General features: G+C 39.7%; 1 protein-coding gene, 1 long non-coding RNA gene and 1 pseudogene across 2 annotated transcripts; 2 read left to right on the forward strand and 1 right to left on the reverse strand.

Moving 5' to 3' along the window:
• Positions 1-239: 239 nt before the first annotated feature.
• Positions 240-23,187, reverse strand: LOC145470586 (uncharacterized). The gene is made up of 2 exons (XR_014042504.1): positions 21,927-23,187; positions 240-4,628 (listed from the first exon to the last, which is right to left on the reverse strand). It is a non-coding gene; the product is annotated as an uncharacterized LOC145470586 (long non-coding RNA).
• On the forward strand, positions 5,717-11,803 carry LOC145470346 (uncharacterized; annotated as a pseudogene).
• LOC145470348 (uncharacterized) lies at positions 13,941-19,176 on the forward strand (the record flags this gene model as incomplete). Its single annotated transcript, XM_081454184.1, has 1 exon — positions 13,941-19,176. A coding segment is annotated over one exon (783 nt), but the record flags the coding sequence as incomplete, so codon positions are not given.
• Positions 23,188-23,427: the final 240 nt, after the last annotated feature.

A 23,427-nucleotide genomic window follows, 5' to 3' on the forward strand; every position in this document is an offset into this window, starting at 1 on the left:
AACTCCGTTGCTTTACGCAAATCGTATGAGAAAAAAATACCAAGGGCTATTATCGGGTCTCGTGGCCAGCGAAAACCGAACGGAGTTTCAACGTTGTTTTTCCAACTACCGAGCCACATCCCTTCTGTTTTTCTAGCGTTAATTTCTAAGCCAGATAGATTTTTTAAGTTATTTAAAAGTACCAGTAGTTCTGGGATGGAATCCTCGTCTCGCACGAAAACCGTGGTGTCGTCAGACACTTTGATTTCTTTCTCACCAACTTTAATTCCATTTATCGTATTCTTATTTCTAATAGGCCCTTTGCAGCTAAGCCATTACGTGACCTACTTTTCATAATATTATGGGTTATGACTTAACAAATGCCAGAAATGGAAAAAGCATGTCGAAAATCTCAAAATGGCCAAGTTTGAGGCCCCCATCATTAAGGAATGAGATTTTATGACAGTCTGAATTTTTAAAAGAATAAGAAGATTTGTATGGAAAAAGTTGTTGGAGAGCAAGGTCTTGCTCTCCAGCAACATTTTCTATACAAATCCTCTAAATTTTCCGAAAATTCGAGCTGTCGTATAAACTTACTCTTTAATGCCAGGGGCCTCAAACTTGGCCATTTTGGTATTTTCGATGCGCTCTTTCCATTTCTGGCATTCTTTAAATTATAGCCCATAATATGAAAATTTTCTCGGAAAAATTTGGTCACGTGACCCCAGCTGCAAAGGGCCTATTGCATTGGTAAGAGCTTCGATACCTATTGCAAATAGCAATCCGGACAGATGGCAACCTTGTCTGACACCCCTCTCTAAAGCAAAGAATTCTGACGCATGGCCATTATTTAAAACACAGTTTGTAACGTTGTTGTAAAAGATTTTCACCCAGTTTTTAACGTCAGGTCCAAAATTAAACTTGTTAAGGGTGTCGATTAGGAAATCCCATTCAATAGTGTCAAAACCTTTTCGAAAATCAATAAAAGGGGCAACTCCTGGCACATTTTTCTCGTCTGTATATATGACATTATGTCCAAAATTAAACGAACATTTTCACCGATAAAACGGTCTTTAACGCAACTGGTTTGGTTAGGGTTAATAATTTTTGGAAGAACTTTTTCTAATCTCTTCGCAATTGTTTTTGTCAGTATTTTATAGTCAACGTTATAAGAGGGGAGATTGGTCTGAGATTCTTCAGTGATGTGGTGTCTTTATTTGGTTTCGGGATCAGTGTAATAATCCCTCTTCTTTGAGAAATTGACAAAGTTCCTGCGTCAAAAGCAAAGTTAAAACTTTTCACCATGTCAAGATGCAGTTCTTTCCAAAAAGATTTATAAAACTCTGCAGGTAATCCATCTGTTTCCGGCGATTTTTCGTTTTGGAAATCATTTAAGGCTTTTAGGCATTCTTCATCGGAGACCTTTCCTTTACACATTTGCTGATCCGTATTCTCTACAGGGGTAATGTTTTCGAAGAAAGCGGAGGCTCTATCGTTTGAGTTTTCAGGGTGCGTAGCCGAAGTGTAAAGAGCTTTATAATATTCCATTTGCCCTCGCAGGATCTCGAATTGATCGTTTGTGACCGTCTGAGCGTTTTAATTTTGCAATTGCCTTTTTGTCATAATTTTATAAGTACGGGTGTTGCGTTCGCCATCTTCGTACCATCTCACCTTACTTCTTAGAATTGCACCTTTTGTCTTGTATTGCATAATCTTCTTTAGGCGTAGTCTGATGCTTTGAATTTCACAAATTATATGTTTGTTAGTTGCCTCTGCTTCAGCTCTTTTAAACAGATCAATAATGCGGTTCTGGAGAATAGTTTCAGTGGATTTTCTTTCTCTAGACTTGCTTTTGGAATATTTCACTTTAAAACCTCTAATCTCCATTTTAATCAGATCCCATCTCACATTTAAATCTTCAACATCAATGTACTTTTGCTTGAAATTTTCTAGTTCTACACGTAACAATGACACATAAGTTTCATGGCGAAGGAGTGACTGATTAAATTTCCAAAAACCTGGGCCTTTTTTTTGTTTGAGTTCTGCACTTTTAAAGTAAATAAAAATAGCAGAGTGGTCCCTTTCAGGAGCGACAGCGATTGTGCATTTGTTGGTCAGGTTCATTAGCTGTCTGGAAATTAGAAAATAATCAAGACGACATTCTATTTTAAAAGACTTATTTCTTCACGTAAACTTTTCTTCGTTTGGGTCTCGCTGCCTCCAAATGTCAGTTAGCTCATATATATTATATAATTTATTAACTTCTTGAATTACCGGTATTTTCCGGGAGAAAGGATTACCGCCCTTCTTATCAATGTCAGTCAACGTACAATTAAAGTCGCCACCTATGATTATTGTTTCTTCTTCATCATTTGGTGCCTAAATGTCTACAAGTACAAGTCGTGTATCTGCAAACATCCCGTCTAAAATTATGTATCTACCATTTTTGTCGGTAATTTATTTTTCAATCTTGAAATTTAATTTTGGATGAAAGAGAATTATGGTCCCTTTGCTATGATTTGTACCGTGATTAAAGGCAATTTCGCCTCCCTATTCTGCTCGCCAAGTGTTTTCGCATTCTTTTGACTGAAAGTTTCTTGCAAGAAGATAAAGAAGCTGTTTTGATGATCCAGCCACCTAAACACGGCGCGACGTTTTAGCGATTTGTTTAGTCCTCTGACATTTACTGATAGGCCTTTGATATCACAAAGATTAGTCCTTAAGAATTAAAGCAAAGGGTGTTACCACAGATCCCAGATGACTAACAAGCCGCTCATACGGTTCGAGAGTTTTCACAGTTTCTGACAGATTAGACTGTTGAAATTTGCATTTTGGAGTTTGATTTTGCATGCTGATATAAAGAACATCCGATTTACATTCTAGATACGTTTGATTGTTTGATAGCATTTGCAAAACATGTGTGTAACGAAAACCAGGAGAAAAATTAAACGTACTTACATAAAATAAAACAAACAACAAAAAAATAACATTGACATTAAAAGGTCTGAAAAGACCTAAACGCGAAGGAATAAATTTAATTTTTCGCGTTTCAGACTGGCTTTTGGCTATAAAGATTATTTTGCGAAATACAAACGACCTTAAACAAACGTAGTTTTTCCTTGGCACTCTGAATAAACATAAACATTTACATCAAAATTTGATAAGCTCTTGATTAGTAGAAACAAAAAGGAAAGAAGAAGAAGGAAGAGCAATGACATCTAGACGAGTCTGATTAAACTTTGTGATTCAGCCTTAGTTGTTTCCACTCGATTTTTTTTTTGGAATTTGATCAAAAGTGTCACACCTTCCGTTTACAATAAGACGGTCTCCAGTGATCGTAGCTCTCGTACCCGCTATCTTTCGTGCTTCCTTCATTGCTGGTACTAATATCGTTTTTCTGATTTTCCGTACAGCCGGAGGCAGGTCCTCGGCAAGGCTATAACGATATATATTAATATATTTCTATTGTAACCTATTTCGTCGATAAGCTTCACGGGACGTCATTCACTACAAAGGAAATATTGTTTTCTCTAAAGGTAAATAAAATGAATGAGGTATAGACTAGAAAAGGAAACAAAAAAGTAACTTTCAGCAGTTGAATCCTCCCACATCTGATAAGGCAAAGAAGAGAAAATTTCACCTGCCATATTGAATTCACACTATGTCGCTGTTAAAACCATCAGCAAGAAGGATTTCAGTGAAAGACTAAAGACCTGTTCTTCTGGCTCCAGCTTCATCCACGTACATTAACAAAACAGACCATGCTAAACAGCACGATTTTATATCCCATACAAAGCTCTTTCAATCCTTGTGAGTGGCTAGATGAAAATAGCGATGGCAACAGACCTTTCTGCTACAAACTTATTCTCCCATATGCCATCATTATTGCTATTTTATCACCGGTAGCAGTGGTGGGCAATTCGGTGATTTTGGCGGCAATTTGGAAGAAGACGTTTGTGAAGACACCATTCCATATACTACTTAACGGATTAGCGTTCACTGACTTATGTACAGGACTCATTGCCCAGCCACTAGTTGCCATTGTCAGCTTGATGTACATCGTCAGGAAAGATCATGATTCGTTTACACTCATCATAGATACAATTGGCGTTAGTAGTGCCATCTACTTTATTGAAGTCACGGTTCTTCTCATAACACTGATGTCCATTGAGCGTTGGCTGTACATGTCTCGAATATCCCTGATTACATCGCATCGTGGATGTCTCACTGTTGTCACAATATTGATCGTTCCGATTCCTACCGTTGTTTTGCGGGTTTTAGCTAATGATAAACACAGCTACGACAATAGGTTAAGGGTAGCAATTATTGCCACCATGCTCACTTGCTATCTCACCACGTCTTTTGCCTATTTTAAAGTTTACCGAATCATTCGTCATCACCAACAGCAAGTGCAAGCAAACGAAGCTTCGCAAAATTATGCTCAGCAAGCAATAAACCTGGCAAAATACAAGAAATCTGTTACCACCATGCTATTTATCATAGCGTTACTTTCTTTTTGTTTCATTCCTTTTGTAGTTTCTAGTGGAGTCATAGTAAGTCTAGAAGAGATGAGTTCAGAAATATATATCGCCGATAGCGTGTCCACCATACTCATATTTCTGTCGTCTTCGCTCAATCCAGGCCTCTACCTGTGGAGAATGAAGGATATTCGCCATGGAGTGAAACAACTATTGTGTTGGGGAACCTAGAGAAAATGTCAAAGAAATCTTTCACCTCGATGACAGGATTGTATGTTTTCTTGAATGTGGTCTGGAAATGCGCAACATGGGTTAGGTTTTCTTGACAGAGTTTATACATTTAGGAATATTTTAACCGGATTGATTGATGAACAGGGCTTTAATTATATGTAGTGGAAATCCTTCGAGAAAGACGGTACTTCAATGTAGTAGGAATAAGTAAGGAACGTGAGGCGACGCGATGAACAGTTTGCTTGAGCATTTGTTTCTAGGCGAATGAATTATCCCATGGTAGTTCCTACGGACCCCTCTAGAATTTAAACTGTATTTTGTTTGTTTGAGTTTTGTAACATCAGAAAGAAGACATTTTTAATTTCACAATCATGTTCGACAGACATCTGTGATCTTCAGTGCAATAGCTGTTAATATCTGTTTAGAATTGTTTAACCATAATTACACTTTCAAAGCATGCATGCAAACAAGGCATCGATGTTCAAGAACCGTCACCGAAGTCATACAAATACTTCTTGAACAGCTACAGTTAATATTATACTAGGTCGTGAGATTAAATTGTGGAGTGCTAACTTCATCGACTTTCACCTGTCATGACAGTCTTAATTGTGTGTTTATTTTGATTTTCGACATCATTCTACCTTTAAACTGCAAGTTAACATACTACTGGCATGATTTCTGTCCCTTTGATTATCTCACATCATGATCCTAAAGCTGCAGCGACGCGCCCAGTTTGACCGTGATCTGTCAGTAACCGCAGAAACAGTGATAAAATATAGAAATGTTCCCCATGTGTTATCACAAAGGGCACTTTATTCTTGGAATTGGGTTGAAAAAAAAATTTTATATTTCTCATAAAGAAGAGCTGTTTGCTTCTAAACCATATGCTTCCGAGACAAGCACTGAAAAAGTGATGAAGAGATAAGACTTTAGTAAGGTTGTTTTGAATTGTTTGGATTTCCTATTCAGAGTTATTTTCATCAGTTATTTACCTTAAGAGACAGAAAGGAATAATCAATCATCATGAAAAGAAAGCGCCTTTGTAATCATTTTTCCCGTTGTATTGAGCGAGTACAACTCATTTCCTTTGCGAATTAATACTCTCGCTATCACAAAAAGATAACTAATGCTAATTACCTTTGTTAAACGTTTGTTCCAATTTTACTGCCATTCTATGTTGTCACGCAGTCCATCAATGGAACTTGGCTAAGGCCACTATTTGTTTTATCAAGCGAAAATCTTAAGAGGTCAGTGTTTGCAGTCGATCAACTTGCCTGATGAAACACTATTTTGTGTTCGTTCCCATAACGAGAGTACAGTTTGTTCATTTTGACCGAGTTTGACCTAAGACAGGACATGTTCAGTAACGCTTCCAATCAACAACAGGCGTTGTCCTTTTCTTGTAGCTCGATTGATGAAAACTGGAGAAACGCATCTTTCTATTACACAGCTATTTTTTCGACTTCCGTATTAATTGGCGTTTCTTCACCTGTGGCAGTTGTGGGAAATGCACTCATTTTGGCGGCAATTTGGAAGAGGACGTTTCAAAGAACACCATTCCATATCCTTCTGAGTGGATTAGTAATCTAAGATTTGTGCACGGGACTCATCGCCCAGCCTTTCGTTGTTGCAGTCGATTTGACCCTGTTAACACAACCTAAAGAGGTCTGCGACGATCCCAAATTCTTTTTGACCCTATTAGCAATTGGTAATGGAAGTGCAACTTACTTTATTAGTATTACAATGGTCTTTATAACACTAATATCCATCGAACGACGGCTGCACATGTATCGTAGATCCTTGGTTACAGCCCATCGTGGCTACCTAACAATAACCGTGGTTTTGATTCTACCAATACCCTTAGTTGCTGTACGACTTTTTAGCGACGTTCATCACGAGCCAGAGCTAACCGGAAGCTCAAAAATTCGCCAGGTCCGGTTGCTATGGGGTGATGTCATTTATCTGTTAGGTTGCTGTCATCGCAAGACTTTTGCGGTTCTATTGTGGTTAGCGATAATTACTTTCAGTGAGATTGTGTACAAAATTAACCTGGTTATTTTCAGATATGATCTGGCCACATAATTGATGTTTTAAAATAAATTTTCATAACGCGGGAATATTGCGCGGTCATATATAAAAAAAAAGACTTCGACTTCGAATGAACCCGTCATCGGTCGTTAAAAACGGACACAAAACGAGATGTGCCTCTGAGTTAGAAGATATGGTGTCTCTGTGACGCATTTGTGCGAAATTGAGCCAGTTTCCAATCGAATTTGCCTTGAGGAGTTAAAGAAGGCGCGTGGGTTTTCTTTTCACGGGAAGGGAAACAAAGGAGCTGCCCTGACTATACATTTGGATTGGTTTTCGCTTAAACCATAAAACAGTTGTTGAAAACCAAACGAAATCGCCAGCCACGATTGATTTATACGTGAATTCATTCACCCAAGAACGACGGAGAGAACCAGAAAGTGTTTTCAGCTTGCGCTGCCCGTGACCAACCTCTCAGAGCATCGAATCAAGACAACAGCTTCAAAACTCAACAAGTCAAACGCACCAAGTTAAGTCTTCCGATTAATATTCTATTTATATCATAACTTACACCCATTGTCATGCTTTTAGATTGTATGGGGTCTAGATAGCTACTAAAATGTTAAATCACTATTTTCATTGTGGGTTAGACCCTAGACTGAAGTCCATGGTACACTAGTTTTCTGAAAGACGAATCCAGATGTATAGTAAAATCACCATGTAGCCACACATTATAAATCCGCTCTGGTTTTCCCACGCAAATGTCCTCGCAGTATTTCTACGTTACCGAGTGCTACAAGATATTTTACAAAAACCACATTATTTTTCAGTAATGCGTGACACTATAGGAAACAAAAACAACAACAAAATCGTCATTTTCCCTCGCTCGTTCATATCATACGAACATGTCACATATCCTTTCTGGTTCATCCAGGCTGAAGTCCATGCAATACAGTTGCTGAATACTTCGGGATATGTAACAAAATCGTCATAGTTATTTTTCCGTCGTGCATGACATTATAGGAACATGTTACATATCCTTTTCTGGTTCACCCATGCTGAAGTCCATGCAATACAGTTGCTGAGCGCTTCGGGATATGTAACAAAATCGTCATAGTTATTTTTCCGTCGTGCGTGACGTTATAGGAACATGTTACATATCTTTTTCTGGTTCACCCGGGCTGAAGTCCATGCAATACAGTTGCTGAGCGCTTCGGGATATGTAACAAAATCGTCATAGTTATTTTTCCGTCGTGCGTGACATTATGGGAAAATGTTACATATCTTTTTCTGGTTCACCCAGGCTGAAGTCCATGCAATACAGTTGCTGAGTGCTTCGGGATATGTAACAAAATCGTGATATTGATTTTTCCGTCGTACGTGACATTATAGGAATCTGTTACTTATCCTTTTCTGGTTCACCCAGGCTGAAGTCCATGCAATACAGTTGCTGAGTACTTCGGGATATGTAACAAAATCGTCATAGTTATTTTTCCGTCGTGCATGACATTATAGGAACATGTTACATATCCTTTCTGGTTCACCCAGGCTGAAGTCCATGCAATACAGTTGCTGAGTGCTTCGGGATATGTAACAAAATCGTGATATTGATTTTTCCGTCGTACGTGACATTATAGGAATCTGTTACTTATCCTTTTCTGGTTCACCCAGGCTGAAGTCCATGCAATACAGTTGCTGAGTGCTTCGGGATATGTAACAAAATCGTCATAGTTATTTTTCCGTCGTGCGTGACATTATACGAACATGTTACATATCCTTTCTGGTTCACCTATGCTGAAGTCCATGCAATACAGTTGCTGAGTACTTCGGGATATGTAACAAAATCGTCATAGTTATTTTTCCGTCGTGCGTGACGTTATAGGAACATGTTACATATCCTTTTCTGGTTCACCTATGCTGAATTCCATGCAATACAGTTGCTGAGTACTTCGTGATATGTAACAAATCGTGATATAGATTTTTCCGTCGTGCGTGACATTATAGGAACATGTTACATATCCTTTTCTGGTTCACCCAGGCTGAAGTCCATGCAATACAGTTGCTGAGTGCTTCGGGATATATAACAAAATCGTCATAGTTATTTTACCGTCGTGCATGACATTATAGGAAAATGTTACATATCCTTTTCTGGTTCACCCAGGCTGAAGTCCATGCAATACAGTTGCTGAGTGCTTCGGGATATGTAACAAAATCGTGATATTGATTTTTCCGTCGTATGTGACATTATAGGAATCTGTTACTTATCCTTTTCTGGTTCACCCAGGCTGAAGTCCATGCAATACAGTTGCTGAGTACTTCGGGATATGTAACAAAATCGTGATATTGATTTTTCCGTCGTGCATGACATTACAGGAACATGTTACATATCCTTTCTGGTTCATCCAGGCTGAAGTCCATGCAATACAGTTGCTGAGTGCTTCGGGATATGTAACAAAATCGTCATATTTATTTTTCCGTCGTGCGTGACGTTATAGGAACATGTTCAATATCCTTTTCTGGTTCACCTATGCTGAAGTCCATGCAATACAGTTGCTGAGTACTCCGGGATAAGTAACAAAATCGTCATAGTTATTTTTCCGTCGTGCATGGCATTATAGGAACATGTTACATATCCTTTTCTGGTTCACCCAGGCTGAAGTCCATGCAATACAGTTGCTGAGTGCTTCGGGGTATATAACAAAATCGTCATAGTTATTTTACCGTCGTGCATGACATTATAGGAAAATGTTACATATCCTTTTCTGGTTCACCCATGCTGAAGTCCATGCAATACAGTTGCTGAGCGCTTCGGGATATGTAACAAAATCGCCATAGTTATTTTTCTGTCGTGCGTGAAATTATAGGAACATGCTACATATCCTTTCTGGTTCATCCAGGCTGAAGTCCATGCAATACAGTTGCTGAGCGCTTCGGGATATGTAACAAAATCGCCATAGTTATTTTTCCGTCGTGCGTGACATTATAGGAACATGCTACATATCCTTTCTGGTTCATCCAGGCTGAAGTCCATGCAATACAGTTGCTGAGTACTTCGGGATATGTGACAAAATCGCCACAGTTATTTTCCCGTTGTGCGTGACATTATAGGAACATGTGACATATCCTTTCTGGTTCACCCAGGCTGAAGTCCATGCAATACCGTTGCTGAGTGCTTCGGGATATGTAACAAAATCGTCATAGTTATTTTTCCGTCGTGCGTGACATTATAGGAACATGTTACATATCCTTTCTGGTTCATCCAGGCTGAAGTCCATGCAATACCGTTGCTGAGTGCTTCGGATATGTAACAAAATCGTCATAGTTATTTTACCGTCGTGCATGACATTATAGGAAAATGTTACATATCCTTTTCTGGTTCACCCAGGCTGAAGTCCATGCAATACAGTTGCTGAGTGCTTCGGGATATGTAACAAAATCGTCATAGTTATTTTTTCCGTCGTGCGTGACATTATAGGAACATGTTACATATCCTTTCTGGTTCATCCAGGCTGAAGTCCATGCAATACCGTTGCTGAGTGCTTCGGGATATGTAACAAAATCGTCATAGTTATTTTTTCCGTCGTGCGTGACATTATAGGAACATGTTACATATCCTTTCTGGTTCATCCAAGCTGAAGTCCATGCAGTACAGTTGCTGAGTGCTTCGGCATATATAACAAAAACGTGATAGTGATTTTTCCGTCGTGCTCTTTCCAGAATCGCTCGGCATTTCTCGAAAAGAATTACATCATGTACTCGAGATTTCTATCGCTCTTGAGAGCTTTGACATAATTTTTGAGATGATTTCCTGACTGCCCATAACATTAACTGATTTTCAAAGTGTCGGTGTACATGATCTTCGAATTCGAATACTAGAAAATTCAGATTATTTTTGGAATCGCTAAGCAACAAACATGTATACAAAGAATACCCTAAACAGGTTTCAATCAGGCTTTCCGCGGAAAATCTGAGAACATTTCTGACTCTCGGGCATTTCTGGGCTGCTGCGCATAGTCACTTCGCTTACTGAATAACAGTGATAACTGAGATTAGCGAAAACATTTCATCTATACGTGCTCGTAGCTTTACAAGAGTAAGAAATGTATCAAAAATTCTAAGTTTTAAACTGGCGTTTGCGCCCCAACCTAGAAAACACATTGTTTCAACGTTATTTTTTCTTTTCCCGTATCGCCGACTATTAAAATGTTTTGTATCTTTCTGACACGATGGAATTGTCTTACAGTAAATATAATTTCACACTTTAGGATTATGACACATTCGTGCAAAACTTGACGCGTTTTGTGGAACATAAACGATCACCGACAGGGATATGATTACACTGGAATGTTGTAAGCCACTGGATATCCCGTGGAGATGTAGGACTAAAAGTTCTACATCTCCACGGGATCCCAGGTCTGTTTTTTGGTTGCTAAGAACGTCTGGCTCGTTATGAGTATGAAACTTATAGCCGTGATGTGTATACTACGATACTGGCCCTGATGCTCTTTTGTTTTGTTACCACGTCGTTTGGCTATTTTAAGCCGGCAGCAAGTCCAAGAACATGAAACGTCTCAGAACTTTGGTCAACCAGCAATAGATCTGGCAAAGTACAAGAAATCTGTGGTCTCGATTCTTCAAATTCTACTGCTATTTTCTGTCTGTTTCTTGCCTTTTGTTGTGTCCACTGTCATGTTTCTTTTTTGGGGGAGGAGTTTAGAGTTAGGTGTCGCCTTTTGTTTGTCTATGCTGATTTTACTCTTGTCCTCTGCACTCAATCCAAGTCTTTACCTTTGGAGGATGAATGATATTCGTAACGGAGTCAAGCAATTGTTTTGAGATTGCTACTTAAGAGCGAGGCTTCGATCTAAGTGAATTGCGCTCAGGTTATTTCCAACAAAGGACTCAGTGTCTTTCTCAAGAACAAAACTGCAGAAGAAGTAGATAAAACATAAATGAAACTAGTGCTCAACGATTCTTATCTGAATGGTCGGACATGAAGATGTCCTTCAAACTCATGTACCACATGAAAACAGTACTACATGGAAGTACTGCTCAATAGCATTTTTTGAATGGTTACACACTAGGGTTCCATCCACAAACTTAAAAGTTAGAACAACAGCAACTTAAAACAACTTTATTATTATTATTATTATGACTCGCATATTTACAATTTTTACAGAAATAGGTATGCAGATTAAGTTAAAAACGCTTGATAATAGAAAGAACAAGAGCCCGCAGGTAGCCTGGGCTAATCTAGGCGGGCCACATCTACATTTATATTAAAATAAAGAAAGAAAGAAAGAAAGAAAGAAAGAGAGAGAGAGAGAGAGAGAGAGAGAGAGAGAGAGAGAGAGAGAGAGAGAGAGAGAGAGAGAAAGAAAGAAAGAAAAAAAATAACCACCAGGTATAGCATAATAAACAGTACCACATAAAAGTAGTACTCTGTGGTTGCATTTATGTCAATTCCAATTCAATATTGGCGAAATGTTTTAAGATTCACCATTATTGATGTGGCTTCTATGCAACTGAACTGTGTTTCTTAAATCATTGCATTCTAACAGTCCAAGCTAAAAAGAATTGTCTAGACGTCAGATCTTTTTTCAAGGGCCATTTAAGGACAGTTCAGTAATATTTCAGGATTTGTCTTCCTGAGAATCAGAAGTAAACTCTATACAATGTATTAGGTAGGGACACAAAATACAGAATACTCAAAACTCTTTTGAAGACAGGATTGCGGATCGAATAGCAATTTCTCGAATTCTCAATGAATACCCAAGTATTCGAAATTTCTTAACGGGAATTACCGTCACGTTCTGTATATTTTACTTCCCTGGGGTTTTCGGTTAAAGTGCCGCATTTCGAAATTTCGACAATTTTCAGATTTTTCAGAAACCCTCAAAGGAAATTTCCCTTCCATTTGCCCTCACTTCAAAAGATTTTTGTTTGAAACTAATTTGAGTAGTACCACTTCATCGGCGCATTCAAATTGGATAGGTAAAATTTCAATTCATGTATTTCTATTTTAACTTACGCTGCAGTCAGTTTAGTCGGAAAGCCTTGACGGAGGTAATTTATTACAGGGGTAATAATGTGAATACAATGAAGGAAATATAGACAGAAAAAGACAAATTTTCAGCAGGTGAACGCTGCAATACTTAATTCACACTATCTCGATCGATGTTAAAACTATCAGGAAAAAGGATTTCGACCTGTTTTTCTGGCTCCAGCTTCATCAACGTACTCTAACAAAACAGACCATGTTCAATAGCACGGCTTTATATCTCAGACAAAGTTCTTTCTTGTGACTCGGTAGATGAAACTCGCGATGGCAACGGACCTTTACTGCTACAAACCTATTCTCTCGTGTGCCATCATTTTTGCTATGTTATTACCGGTTGCAGTGACGGGCAATTCGGTAATTTTAGCGGTAATCTGTAAGAAGACTTTTGCGAGAACACCATCCATATTATTTTTAGTGGATTTAGCGTTTACTGACTTGTGTCTGACAGGACTCATTGCTCAGCCACTGTGTGCCGCGATAGGCTTGGCGTACATTGTCAGTAGAGATTACGATTCAGTTATTAAGGCCATAGACACAACTGGCGTCAGTATTGCCATCTACTTTTTTGCAGCCAATTTATACCAAAATATAAATTATAGTTAATGTCTAGCCATACTCCCCAGGAAAGAGAATAAATCAGGTCACTTCTGGTCACGAATCACTTCCCACATATGAGTTACTCATGTCGGATGATCCCGCTTAACCAATCAGCATCTACCATGCACGTGAAATCTTGCACTGTATAATCACATGTTCAGCCGTGCACAACACAGTTCTTGCACTTTCTCATTCGCAGAACCAAAATTTAGAACCAAAATTTTCCAAAAATTTATTTGTTTTATTTGTGGAAATGGCTCTTACAAAGCGAGCAACTCGCAAATCAACTGATGGAAAAGCTCCGCGAGAGTAGGTAGCTACGAGAGCAGCCCAAAAGAGCGCTCCGGCCGTCGGCGGGGCAAAAAACGTAAACAGACGCAACCAAGTCGGGCGATCTCACTCACCGTTGATGGCTTAAATGGCCAAGAACAAGATGGTCAAGATGCCAACTTTAACAGCGTCCAACTCGCTCAAATCAAATCAATTGTTACAGCGACAGTATACGAAACCATGCAAGCCGTCGCGACCAGCGCTGCCCCTGCCGCAGTTGAGGCCATGAAGAATGACGCGGTTGGAGTACAAGTCAACGCTCAGTCGCAGGAGAACGAAAAAACTCCCGCCATTATTCAAGGGATGCCAAACCCTCTCGATGGAAACACGGTAACCCACTGCAGGACGTACCAGCTAATTACGTCAAAGAAATCCAGTCCGGTGAGTTCTTTGAACTATCGAAATTGTTACCTAAAAATCTATCGGCCTTTGACGATGGGGATCCCCTAACCCTTACAATGGAAAACTGTGTCATCAAAGTCAGCAAGAAGGCCCACTCAAGTACCTCCATCACTGACATTGAACAGTGGACTACCGCATTCAGTACTTATATGAGTATCTTTATTCGTAAATTCCCCTTAAGATCTAAGGAATTTTTGCAGTACATGAGCATTGTAAGGTATGCAGCTCAGTCTCATAAGGGCCTGGGATGGTGTATATACGATTTTAAATTCCGTCAGAAGGCTTCCTTAGACAAGTCACTTGTCTGGTCAAGGATCAACCAGCAGCTGTGGCTCATGATATTTACAGTGGCCCCTTCTGTTTTGAGGGAGGAATACCCTCTTTTTTCAAAAGGACCCCATGTCAGTGTCTCTGCCGGGGCCGCACCTAGAGGCACCTGTATTAATTTGAACAGGACAGGATCCTGTCTTAGAGAGCCATGTGCATTTAGACACGTCTGCAATAAGTGCAGGGGTTCCCACCCTGGGCGGGACTGTAGCTTCCCCTCCAACCTTCCACGAAGCAGATACAACAGCAAAGATACCAAATCCAGTACATCTAGTAAATCTAAGCATTAAGGGTAAACATTATCCATTATCCACTCCAGTAAATGTTAACTCGTTAGAAAAAGTTATTGATGGTCATCCCAACCGTACACTAGTTATTCAGTTATACCATAATCTTAGGTATGGTGCATGCGTTGGCTATACTGGGCCCCGGGTCCCCAGATTTTGCAAAAACCTGCCCACAGCATTGGCCCAACCCGATATTGTAACTTCCAACCTGGCTAAGGAGGTGGCTCTTGGTCGCATTGCTGGCCCTTGTGACAGCCCCCCCCCCCCTTTACCAACTTTCAGGTCTCCCCCATTGGTTTGGTACCCAAAAAACACTCAAGCAAATTTAGAACCATTTTTCACTTGTCACTCCCGAAGTGAGGAGCAACTAGTATTAATCATTTCAGTTCAAAGGAGGACCACAGCCTTCAATACATTACAATAGACAATGCAATCAAAGGCATCCAAAGCCTTGGGCAAGGATGTTTCCTTGCCAAGACTGATATCGAATCTGACTTTCGGCTCATACCTCTTAAACCCAAAGATTGCGAACTGTTTGGTATCTGTTGGGAAGGCAAGTTCTACTATGAAAAAGTTTTACCTTTCGGCTTGAGGAGTGCGCCATACATATTCAATCAGCTTTCGGACGCCATTGAGTGGATCCTAGTGAACAAGTGCTCAATTTCATTTGTTTGTCATATCCTGGACGATTTCCTTATTATCGAGCCTGCGTCACCTTTGCCCCCTCATAGTCAAATTTGTCAAGAGAGTTTAACCAGCATGTTACTCTCATTCAAGAGTCTTAACATCCCGATAGCAACTGACAAACTGCTGGCCCAACTCAGGTTATCGAATTCATGGGTATTATACTTGATTCCGATAGAATGGAGGCCCGACTTCCTCCGGACAAAGTCAATCGTATCCTGGAATCTCTCAGTTCCCTCCAACACAGGAAGTCCTGTACATTGAAAGAACTACAATCACTCATCGGGACTCTAAATTTTGCCTGCAAGGTTGTTCCCCCGGGAAGACCCTTCCTACAGCGGATGATCGAGTTGACTCGTTATGTCAAGCAACCCCACCACCACATCAAGCTCAATTCGGGTTTTTTCAAAGATCTCACCATGTGGCAGAAATTTATTGCTAGCTGGAATGGGGCCAGTTTTTTCCTGGCAACTGCTTGGGTTTACTTGGAGATCCTAGAGCTGTACACAGATGCATCAGGCGCACTTGGTTATGGGGGAATATTCAAATCCAAGTGGTTTTCTAGCCCCTGGGAGCCCCACCAAAAATTAGGATAGCCAGGTATTAGCATTGCCTGGCAAGAATCATTTGCTCTAATTGTTGCGTGCCATTTGTGGGGTGAACATTTTTCCAACAAGCGAATCCTTTTTTATTGCGACAATGAGTCAGTAGTTAGCATTGTCAACTCCAAACGGTCTCGTATACCAAGGGTCATGGATTTAGTTCGTCACTTGACCCTTCTAATTCTCAAATACAATATCTACATCCAAGTTCAACACATCGCAGGCACAATAAATGAAATCGCCGACTCCCTTTCTCGCTTTCAGTTCAAACAATTTCGTAAGCTGGCTCCATATGCAGACCCAAGTGCGTGCCCGGTTCCACAGGAACTTTTACAAATCTGAATGCTGACATTCAGCGGTACCTTGGACTGTCAATCGCGGCCTCCGCCAATCAGACCTACAGTTCGGGGGAAAAGCAGTTCTTGGATTTGTACCAGTTATACAGGCCAACAAATCTAGCGATGTTTCCAGCCAGTGAAGAATTATTAATGAAATTTGTTGCATATATAGCTCAATCTATAAAACATTCCTCGATAAAATGCTACCTTGCGGCTGTTCGTCACCTTCATATCCGTATGGGTTATCAGCTTGATCTGAAAAATTTGTGCGCCTTCAATTGGTTTGCCGGTGAGTCAAACGCTCTCAAGGGGATCATACTAGGGTACGAATGCCTATAACTATCCACCACCTGCACCTTTTTTATGCTCTCTTAGCAGTTTCCTACACCAAACATTTTGATTCACTCATGGTCTGGGCTGCTATGACATTAGCCTTTTTTGGTTTTCTGAGATTGGGTGAACTCACATGCAACTCAAAATTTTCACCTGAGATTCACCTTGCCTCAGGGGATGTTCGGTTCTTCCCTCACCAGGGCAATCCTGACTTTATGAAATTGAGCATCAAAGCCTCCAAAAAAGATCCATTCCGCTCTGGCCACACTATCACTATAGGGAAAACTGGCCTACCCCTCTGTCCAATTTTGGCCATGCAAAAATACCTGCAGGCAAGAGACACCTCCTCCGGGCCTTTGTTCATATACTTCTCGGGCACACCCCTGACTAAAACAGCCCTAGTGTCAGAAACGAGGGCCTATTGTCCCGGTCAGGTTTCAATTCTTCCCATTACGCTGGGCATAGTTACAGAATTGGGGCTGCCACAACAGCAGCATCAGCTGGGCTCCCCGCATGGCTAATTAAAACAATGGGTAGGTGGTCATCAGACTGTTACGAGCGGTACGTAAGAGTTCCTCATTCTATTTTATCTGACGTTTCAAAAACCCTCGCTAGTAAAACACATCTTTAGCCCAGTCAGTTACAAAGTCCTTAATGGGAGAATTTTAAAACAAAATAGATGTATTTACACTGTACTTAAGCTCTTTGTGCCCCAATATCAACACGCATTTTCTCCTCTCTGGCCTCCAACATTTTTATTTTTATTTTATTTTAATTTTACCTACTATTTCTACCCACAAGTTATGAGATTCACTCCCATCATGTATATGTGAGGAGACATTAGATGTTGGACCCATTGGTGCTCAAAGGGCTGAAGTAGCTGCATATATTTCTAAGCAACAAAGTTTTGAGATTTGATTTGATTTGTGACATGCACATGAATGTAATGTTTTTATCGTCTATGGGGAATACACCTTTTGTGTATTTGGTGGGGATGAAGTGCTTCCATAGAGGTCACCCTTTACCCCATAGACTCTTATTATTCCTTAACCTGGGGGATTCGACCCCTAGAGAGGATTATCAATTCTCCATACCCTGGGGGATTATTACCCCCTAGATAGGATTATCACCTCTCTCTGAGCATCCTGGGGGATTATCACCCCCTAGAGAGCATGATCACCTCTCACTCAGTACCCTTGGGGGATTATCACCCCCTCTTGAGTATTACCACCTCGTACTGAGTACCCTGGGGGATTATCATCCCTAGGGCGATCCTTACACCCCTAGGAAAAGTGACCTAGAATTCTTCATTGGAGTGCTTCATCCCTTACCCCTTTTCCCCACAAATGTTTTGGTTGTGTTGTTTGTTTATATATAATTATAGTAAGGGTTCTGGGTTAGGAACATTAACACAACAGTTTGCCTCATAACACCTATGTCCGTTGAACGATGGCTGTACATGTCTCGATGATCCTTAGTCACATCGTGTCGTGGTTGTCTCTCTCTCTCATCATAATATTGCTCGTTTCGATTCCTTCAGTTGTTTTTTCGTGTTTTAGCTTATGATTAACACAGCCATGGCAAAAGCATGAGAGTTGCAATTATTGCAACCATGCTCACTTGCTACCTAACCACGTCTTTGGCCTATTTTAAAGTTTACCGAATCATTCGTCATCACCAACAGCAAGTGCAAGCAAACGAAGCATCGCAGAGTTATGGACAGCAAGCAATAAACCTTGCAAATTACGAGAGATCTATCACAACGATGCTATTTATTATAGCGTCACTTTCTTTTTGTTTCATTCCTTTTGTCGTTTCTAGTGGAATTATAGTAAGTCTAGACCAGCCGAGAATAGAAACATATGTCGCTGATAGTATATCCGTGCTCCTTATATTTTTGTCGTCCGCAATCAACCCTGGCCTCTACCTGTGGAGAATGGATGATGTTCGCAATGGAGTGAAGCAATTATTGTGTAGGGGCACCTAGAGAAAACGTCCTAGAAATATTTCATCTCGATGATATGAATTGTATGTATTCTTGAATTTGGTTTATCTGGAAACGCACTACCTGTGGAGAATGGATGATATTCGCAATGGAGTGAAGCAATTATTGTGTAGGGGCACCTAGAGAAAACGTCCAATCGAAATCTTTCATCGCGATGACATGGATTGTATGTATTCTTGAATGTGGTATATCTGGAAACGCACTGACCATGGATTAGGCTTTCTTATTAGAGTTTAAGGAGATTTTAACCGGACTGATTGATGAACAGGTCCTTAATTAATTCACAAGCATGCGGGCTCATGTAGTGGACATCCTTCTAAAAAGACGGTACTTCTACATAGTAAGTCACCAAACGAGAGGGGACGCGATAAACAGTTTGTTAAAGTTTACGAAATGGTGTGTTGACTGTATAATCTATGGAAATCTAGAAATCTAGACTGAAATAACTATTTCTTCCAATATGGGATTTTTCCCAAAATATGCGCATATGCATACGTGTTACTCATCGTCAAAAATAGGCTTTGACATTAACAAAATGAATTTTTAGCAAAAAAGACGCCACATTTCTGATGTTGCATCAAGGTTTTATTTAGAAATTACCTTGTTCAACAGCCACATAATGTTCACGTAAGAAGTGACCTGACATAACAACGAAGCTCGCTTGAACTTATTTTCTGCTAGGAGATTGAATTACCCCATAGTATTATCGACCTCTCTAGATAATTTAAATGAAGTTCGACAGACATCCGTCATCGTCAATGCAGCAGTTATTGTAAGAATCTATTTAGAGTTTTGTGGCCATGATTTCGCTCTCAAGCATGCATGCAAACACGTTATCGATATTCCAGAACAAGGATGTTCCTCACCAAAGACATACAAATACCAATTTTTATCAGTTGCAGTTATAATATTACGCTTGGTTGTCAGATTAAATTGTGGAGTGCCAACTTCATCGACTTTCACCTGACACAACAGTCTTCATTGTATGTTTGTTTTCCTTCTCGACATCATGGCGCCAGCATGATTAATGTATTTTATAAACCGGCACTGCAGCGGCGCGCCCAGTTTGAGCGTGACCTATCAGAAACCGTAGAAACGTTAATAAAAGAAAGAAATGTTCCTCGTGTTACCGCAAAGAAAACATTTTTCTTGGAATTGACTCGAACATAACATTTTATATTTCCCATAAAGAACAGTTGTTTCTTCACCACATGTTTCCTAACTTAGACTTAAAATGTGATAAAGAGATATGACTTTACTAATGTTGTTTTGAAATGATTGGTTTTCCTATTAAAAGCCATTTTCATCAGTTCATATTTACCCTAAGAGACAGAAAGGAATAATTAATCATCTGCAGAGAAAGCGCCTTTGTAATCATTTTTCCTGTTGTATTAAGCGAGTACAACTCATTTCCTTTGCGAAATTAGTACTCTCGCTATCACGGAAAGAAAACTAATACCAGTTGCCTTTGCTGAACGTTTGTTCCAGTTTTGTTGCCATTCTGTACTTTCACGTAGTTCATTAATGGAAACTCAGGCCTTTAAAGTCAAAATGGAGAGGACGCTCTCGACCAATTGAACTTAGATTAGGCCGCTGTTTGTTTTATCAGGCGGAAATCTTAAGTGGTCTTTGTTTGCAGTCCATTAACTTGCTTGCCTCAAACATTTGTATTCGTTGCCATAACGACGGAAAAATTTGTTCATTTAAACCCATCACAACTGATTATGGACGTTTGTGACCAAAGACAGGACATGTTTAGTAACGCTTCCACTCAGCAGCAAGCGTTTCCTTTTTCTTACAGCCTGGTCAATGCTACAGCTACTCTTTCGACTTCCGTATGGAAATAGAAAACATCTGAAAAATTACTGGAAGTTGTGAGAAATAACGTTAGAGACAGCCGCTTTTTTATTTTAAATTCCGGTGACTAAAACTTGTCGCTGCCAATATTATGGTTATAGGATTTAAAATGACAGGCGTCATGGTAATATATTTCTTAATTTCAGAATTATCAGTAAAGCACCAAACATCACTCAAAAGTAATGAATCAAAATCATAAAAATAATGCTAAAAGATGTACAAATGTAAAAATTACATTATGAAAGTCAAATTTTGTTAATAGAAAGAAAATTCAAAATTTAAAATATGCATTGGAAACATTGAAGTCCGAGTACGATGACATGTGTTATTAAATTGTTCCCAAATAAAGTTGAGATTAATATAAAATAGATTTTAATATAAAATAGATAGAATTCAGCAGCTTTCTGTATGATATTGCAAAAGTTGTAGACAGTTAAAATCAGCCCGAACACTTTCCACTCTTTCCCCCTTTGGTCTGATTAGAGTGAAAGACGTGGCATGTAAAGGAGGTCTAAGTTGATTACATCCCTAGGGCTGTTCTTTTAGGGTTTTTCTCACGAAAATTGAATTCCTGTCAAAAGTTCGTGCGGAAAGCCAGCAAAGTCCATGGCAAATTTCACAGCATGCTTCCCATGGCCACCGCTCAAAACTTACATTGCTTGCAGCGTAGATGACACAGGACGGCTATGTGATCCCTTTGTATGCGCCTTTACTTTCTGGAGTTCAATCATCATTGCTGTTTTATCGCTGGTGGCAGTTGCGGGAAATGCACTTATTCTGGCGGCCATTTGGAAGAAGACTTTTCCGAGAACGCCATTCCATATCCTACTGAGCGGGTTAGCCTTCACTGATTTGTGTACAGGACTCATCGCCTAGCCTTTCGTTGCTTCAAAAACCCTGGTGTTCTCAGCCAACCCCGGGATAGCCAAGGAGAAGCCAATGCTCGTACTGACAATAGAAGCCATTGGCGAGGTCAGTGCTACCTATTCTATTGCCATCACAGTATTTCTTATAACACTGATGTCCGTTGAAAGATGGCTGCATATGTCTCGCCGATCCTTGGTTACATCTCGTCGCGGTTATTTCACCGTCACTGCACTGTTACTCATTCCAGTTCCACTTGTTGTCTTACAATATTTGGACATTGCAAATGAAAATGATGGACGCGAGTTGATTACTACGATTGTGACAATGATGCTCTTGTGCTACCTTACTACAGCATTCGCCTATTTCAAAGTCTACCAAGTTATTCGTCGTCACCAACATAACGTCAGAGTAAGCGAACCAGCCCAGAATATTGGTCGACCTGGAATCGACTTGGCAAAATACAAGAGATCTGTGGTCACCATTTTATATATTCTTTCGTTATTTTCTCTGTGTTTCTTACCTTTTGTTGTCTCTGCTGGAGTGTACATTTCGATAGGCCCCAGTTCAGCAGTATATGCGGTCAGCAACGTTTCGTTGTCGCTTTTGTTTTTGTCATCTTCACTCAACCCTGGCCTATACCTCTGGAGAATGAAGGATATTCGATATGGAGTCCAAAAAGTACTCTGTAGCCACAGATAAAGAATATCTAAAAGAACTCTTAGATCTGTTGGTGTACTGAACATGTATGCCTCTGAATCGATTAAAATAGCTTTTTATTTTTTTGGTCGGTTCATACTGTAAAATAATTGACAACAAATTTCAATTTCTAAATTTAATGACCTCTCCTATGATGTATTCGATATGTTTGTTGAACGAAAATACTTAAGCCGTTGCCTACTAGTAACTTTCAACTCAATTTCTAGTGGTCAGTGAGAGAGAAGTGTTTCAGCGATGTGCGCTTATTGTAACCCCTTATATGATGGTACCGTCTAGTTAGCAGTTTCATCTCAGCACGTACAGCATTTGTAAATATGTAGATAGCACTTCGGTTTCACGTAATGTCAGGGTAAATATGAAACGTTCTTTGTTAATCGCATAATTTAGTTTTTGCGTTCCTTTTTTCGTATTTCAGTTTCCAAACGAATAAACAAATAATTTCTCCTGATAATAATTCTCAATTCTTTGTAAAGCCCTTATATGTCGTGAATAAAGAGCAAAATCAAATTGGGAATCATTATCTTCAGGTGGTAACGTATTTTCCGAAATAACGTTTTTTGGTTTTGGAATATCGCCGCAAAATGTACAGTAGCATTTCATGGAAATCAATGTAATACAAATGAAAAATAAAACCCTTTTCATTAGTCTCCTCTTACTACAAAGATTAACTTTGTGATTACTTTTTTGAAATCCTCTCACCTGCAATTCATCATAAACTTGGAAAACATGAATCGACAAATGATTTTCCCCTGCAATACCGGCCTCATGCTAATTTGGCGCTATTTAGTTTTAGTTTTAACTAAAAAGGGGCGCCATGTAGTTTGCTATTTATAACTTTATGATGTAACTATACTGTGCAATCATGAAGTCCATCAACCAGAATGTAAGAAGGCGTACGCGTAAGGTTTCCCATAATCGCCCGGGGGTACTTCCATATATAAGGTATATGGGTATGTGCCGCTGTAAAGGGTATGGTTTTCAGGCAGTTAAGTCTGGGATAGGTTATAGAAATCAGATAGTCTATAATAGGGTATAATTTATATAATTACCGGAAAAGTGGGTTCTTTACCCGGGGTTCTGTTGTAGAAACTAAAACTCGAAAGTGACTTTGTAAGATATTGGTTTAGTTAGCGTATGTTGGACTACGATAGTGACAACGTTTCTGCATGGAAAATAGCTAGTGTGAGATTGGGTAGGGGTTTTTCTGTGGCTAGTCTAGAATAGGGTTGCAAAATCAAGTTGATCATGGTCTAGATTAGAGTAAGGGTTTCAGTGTCTCAGCGGCAGACCCCTACCCAATGATT

Source organism: Orbicella franksi, chromosome 15 (assembly GCF_964199315.1).
Source record: "Orbicella franksi chromosome 15, jaOrbFran1.1, whole genome shotgun sequence".
Taxonomy (NCBI): Eukaryota; Metazoa; Cnidaria; class Anthozoa; order Scleractinia; family Merulinidae; genus Orbicella; species Orbicella franksi.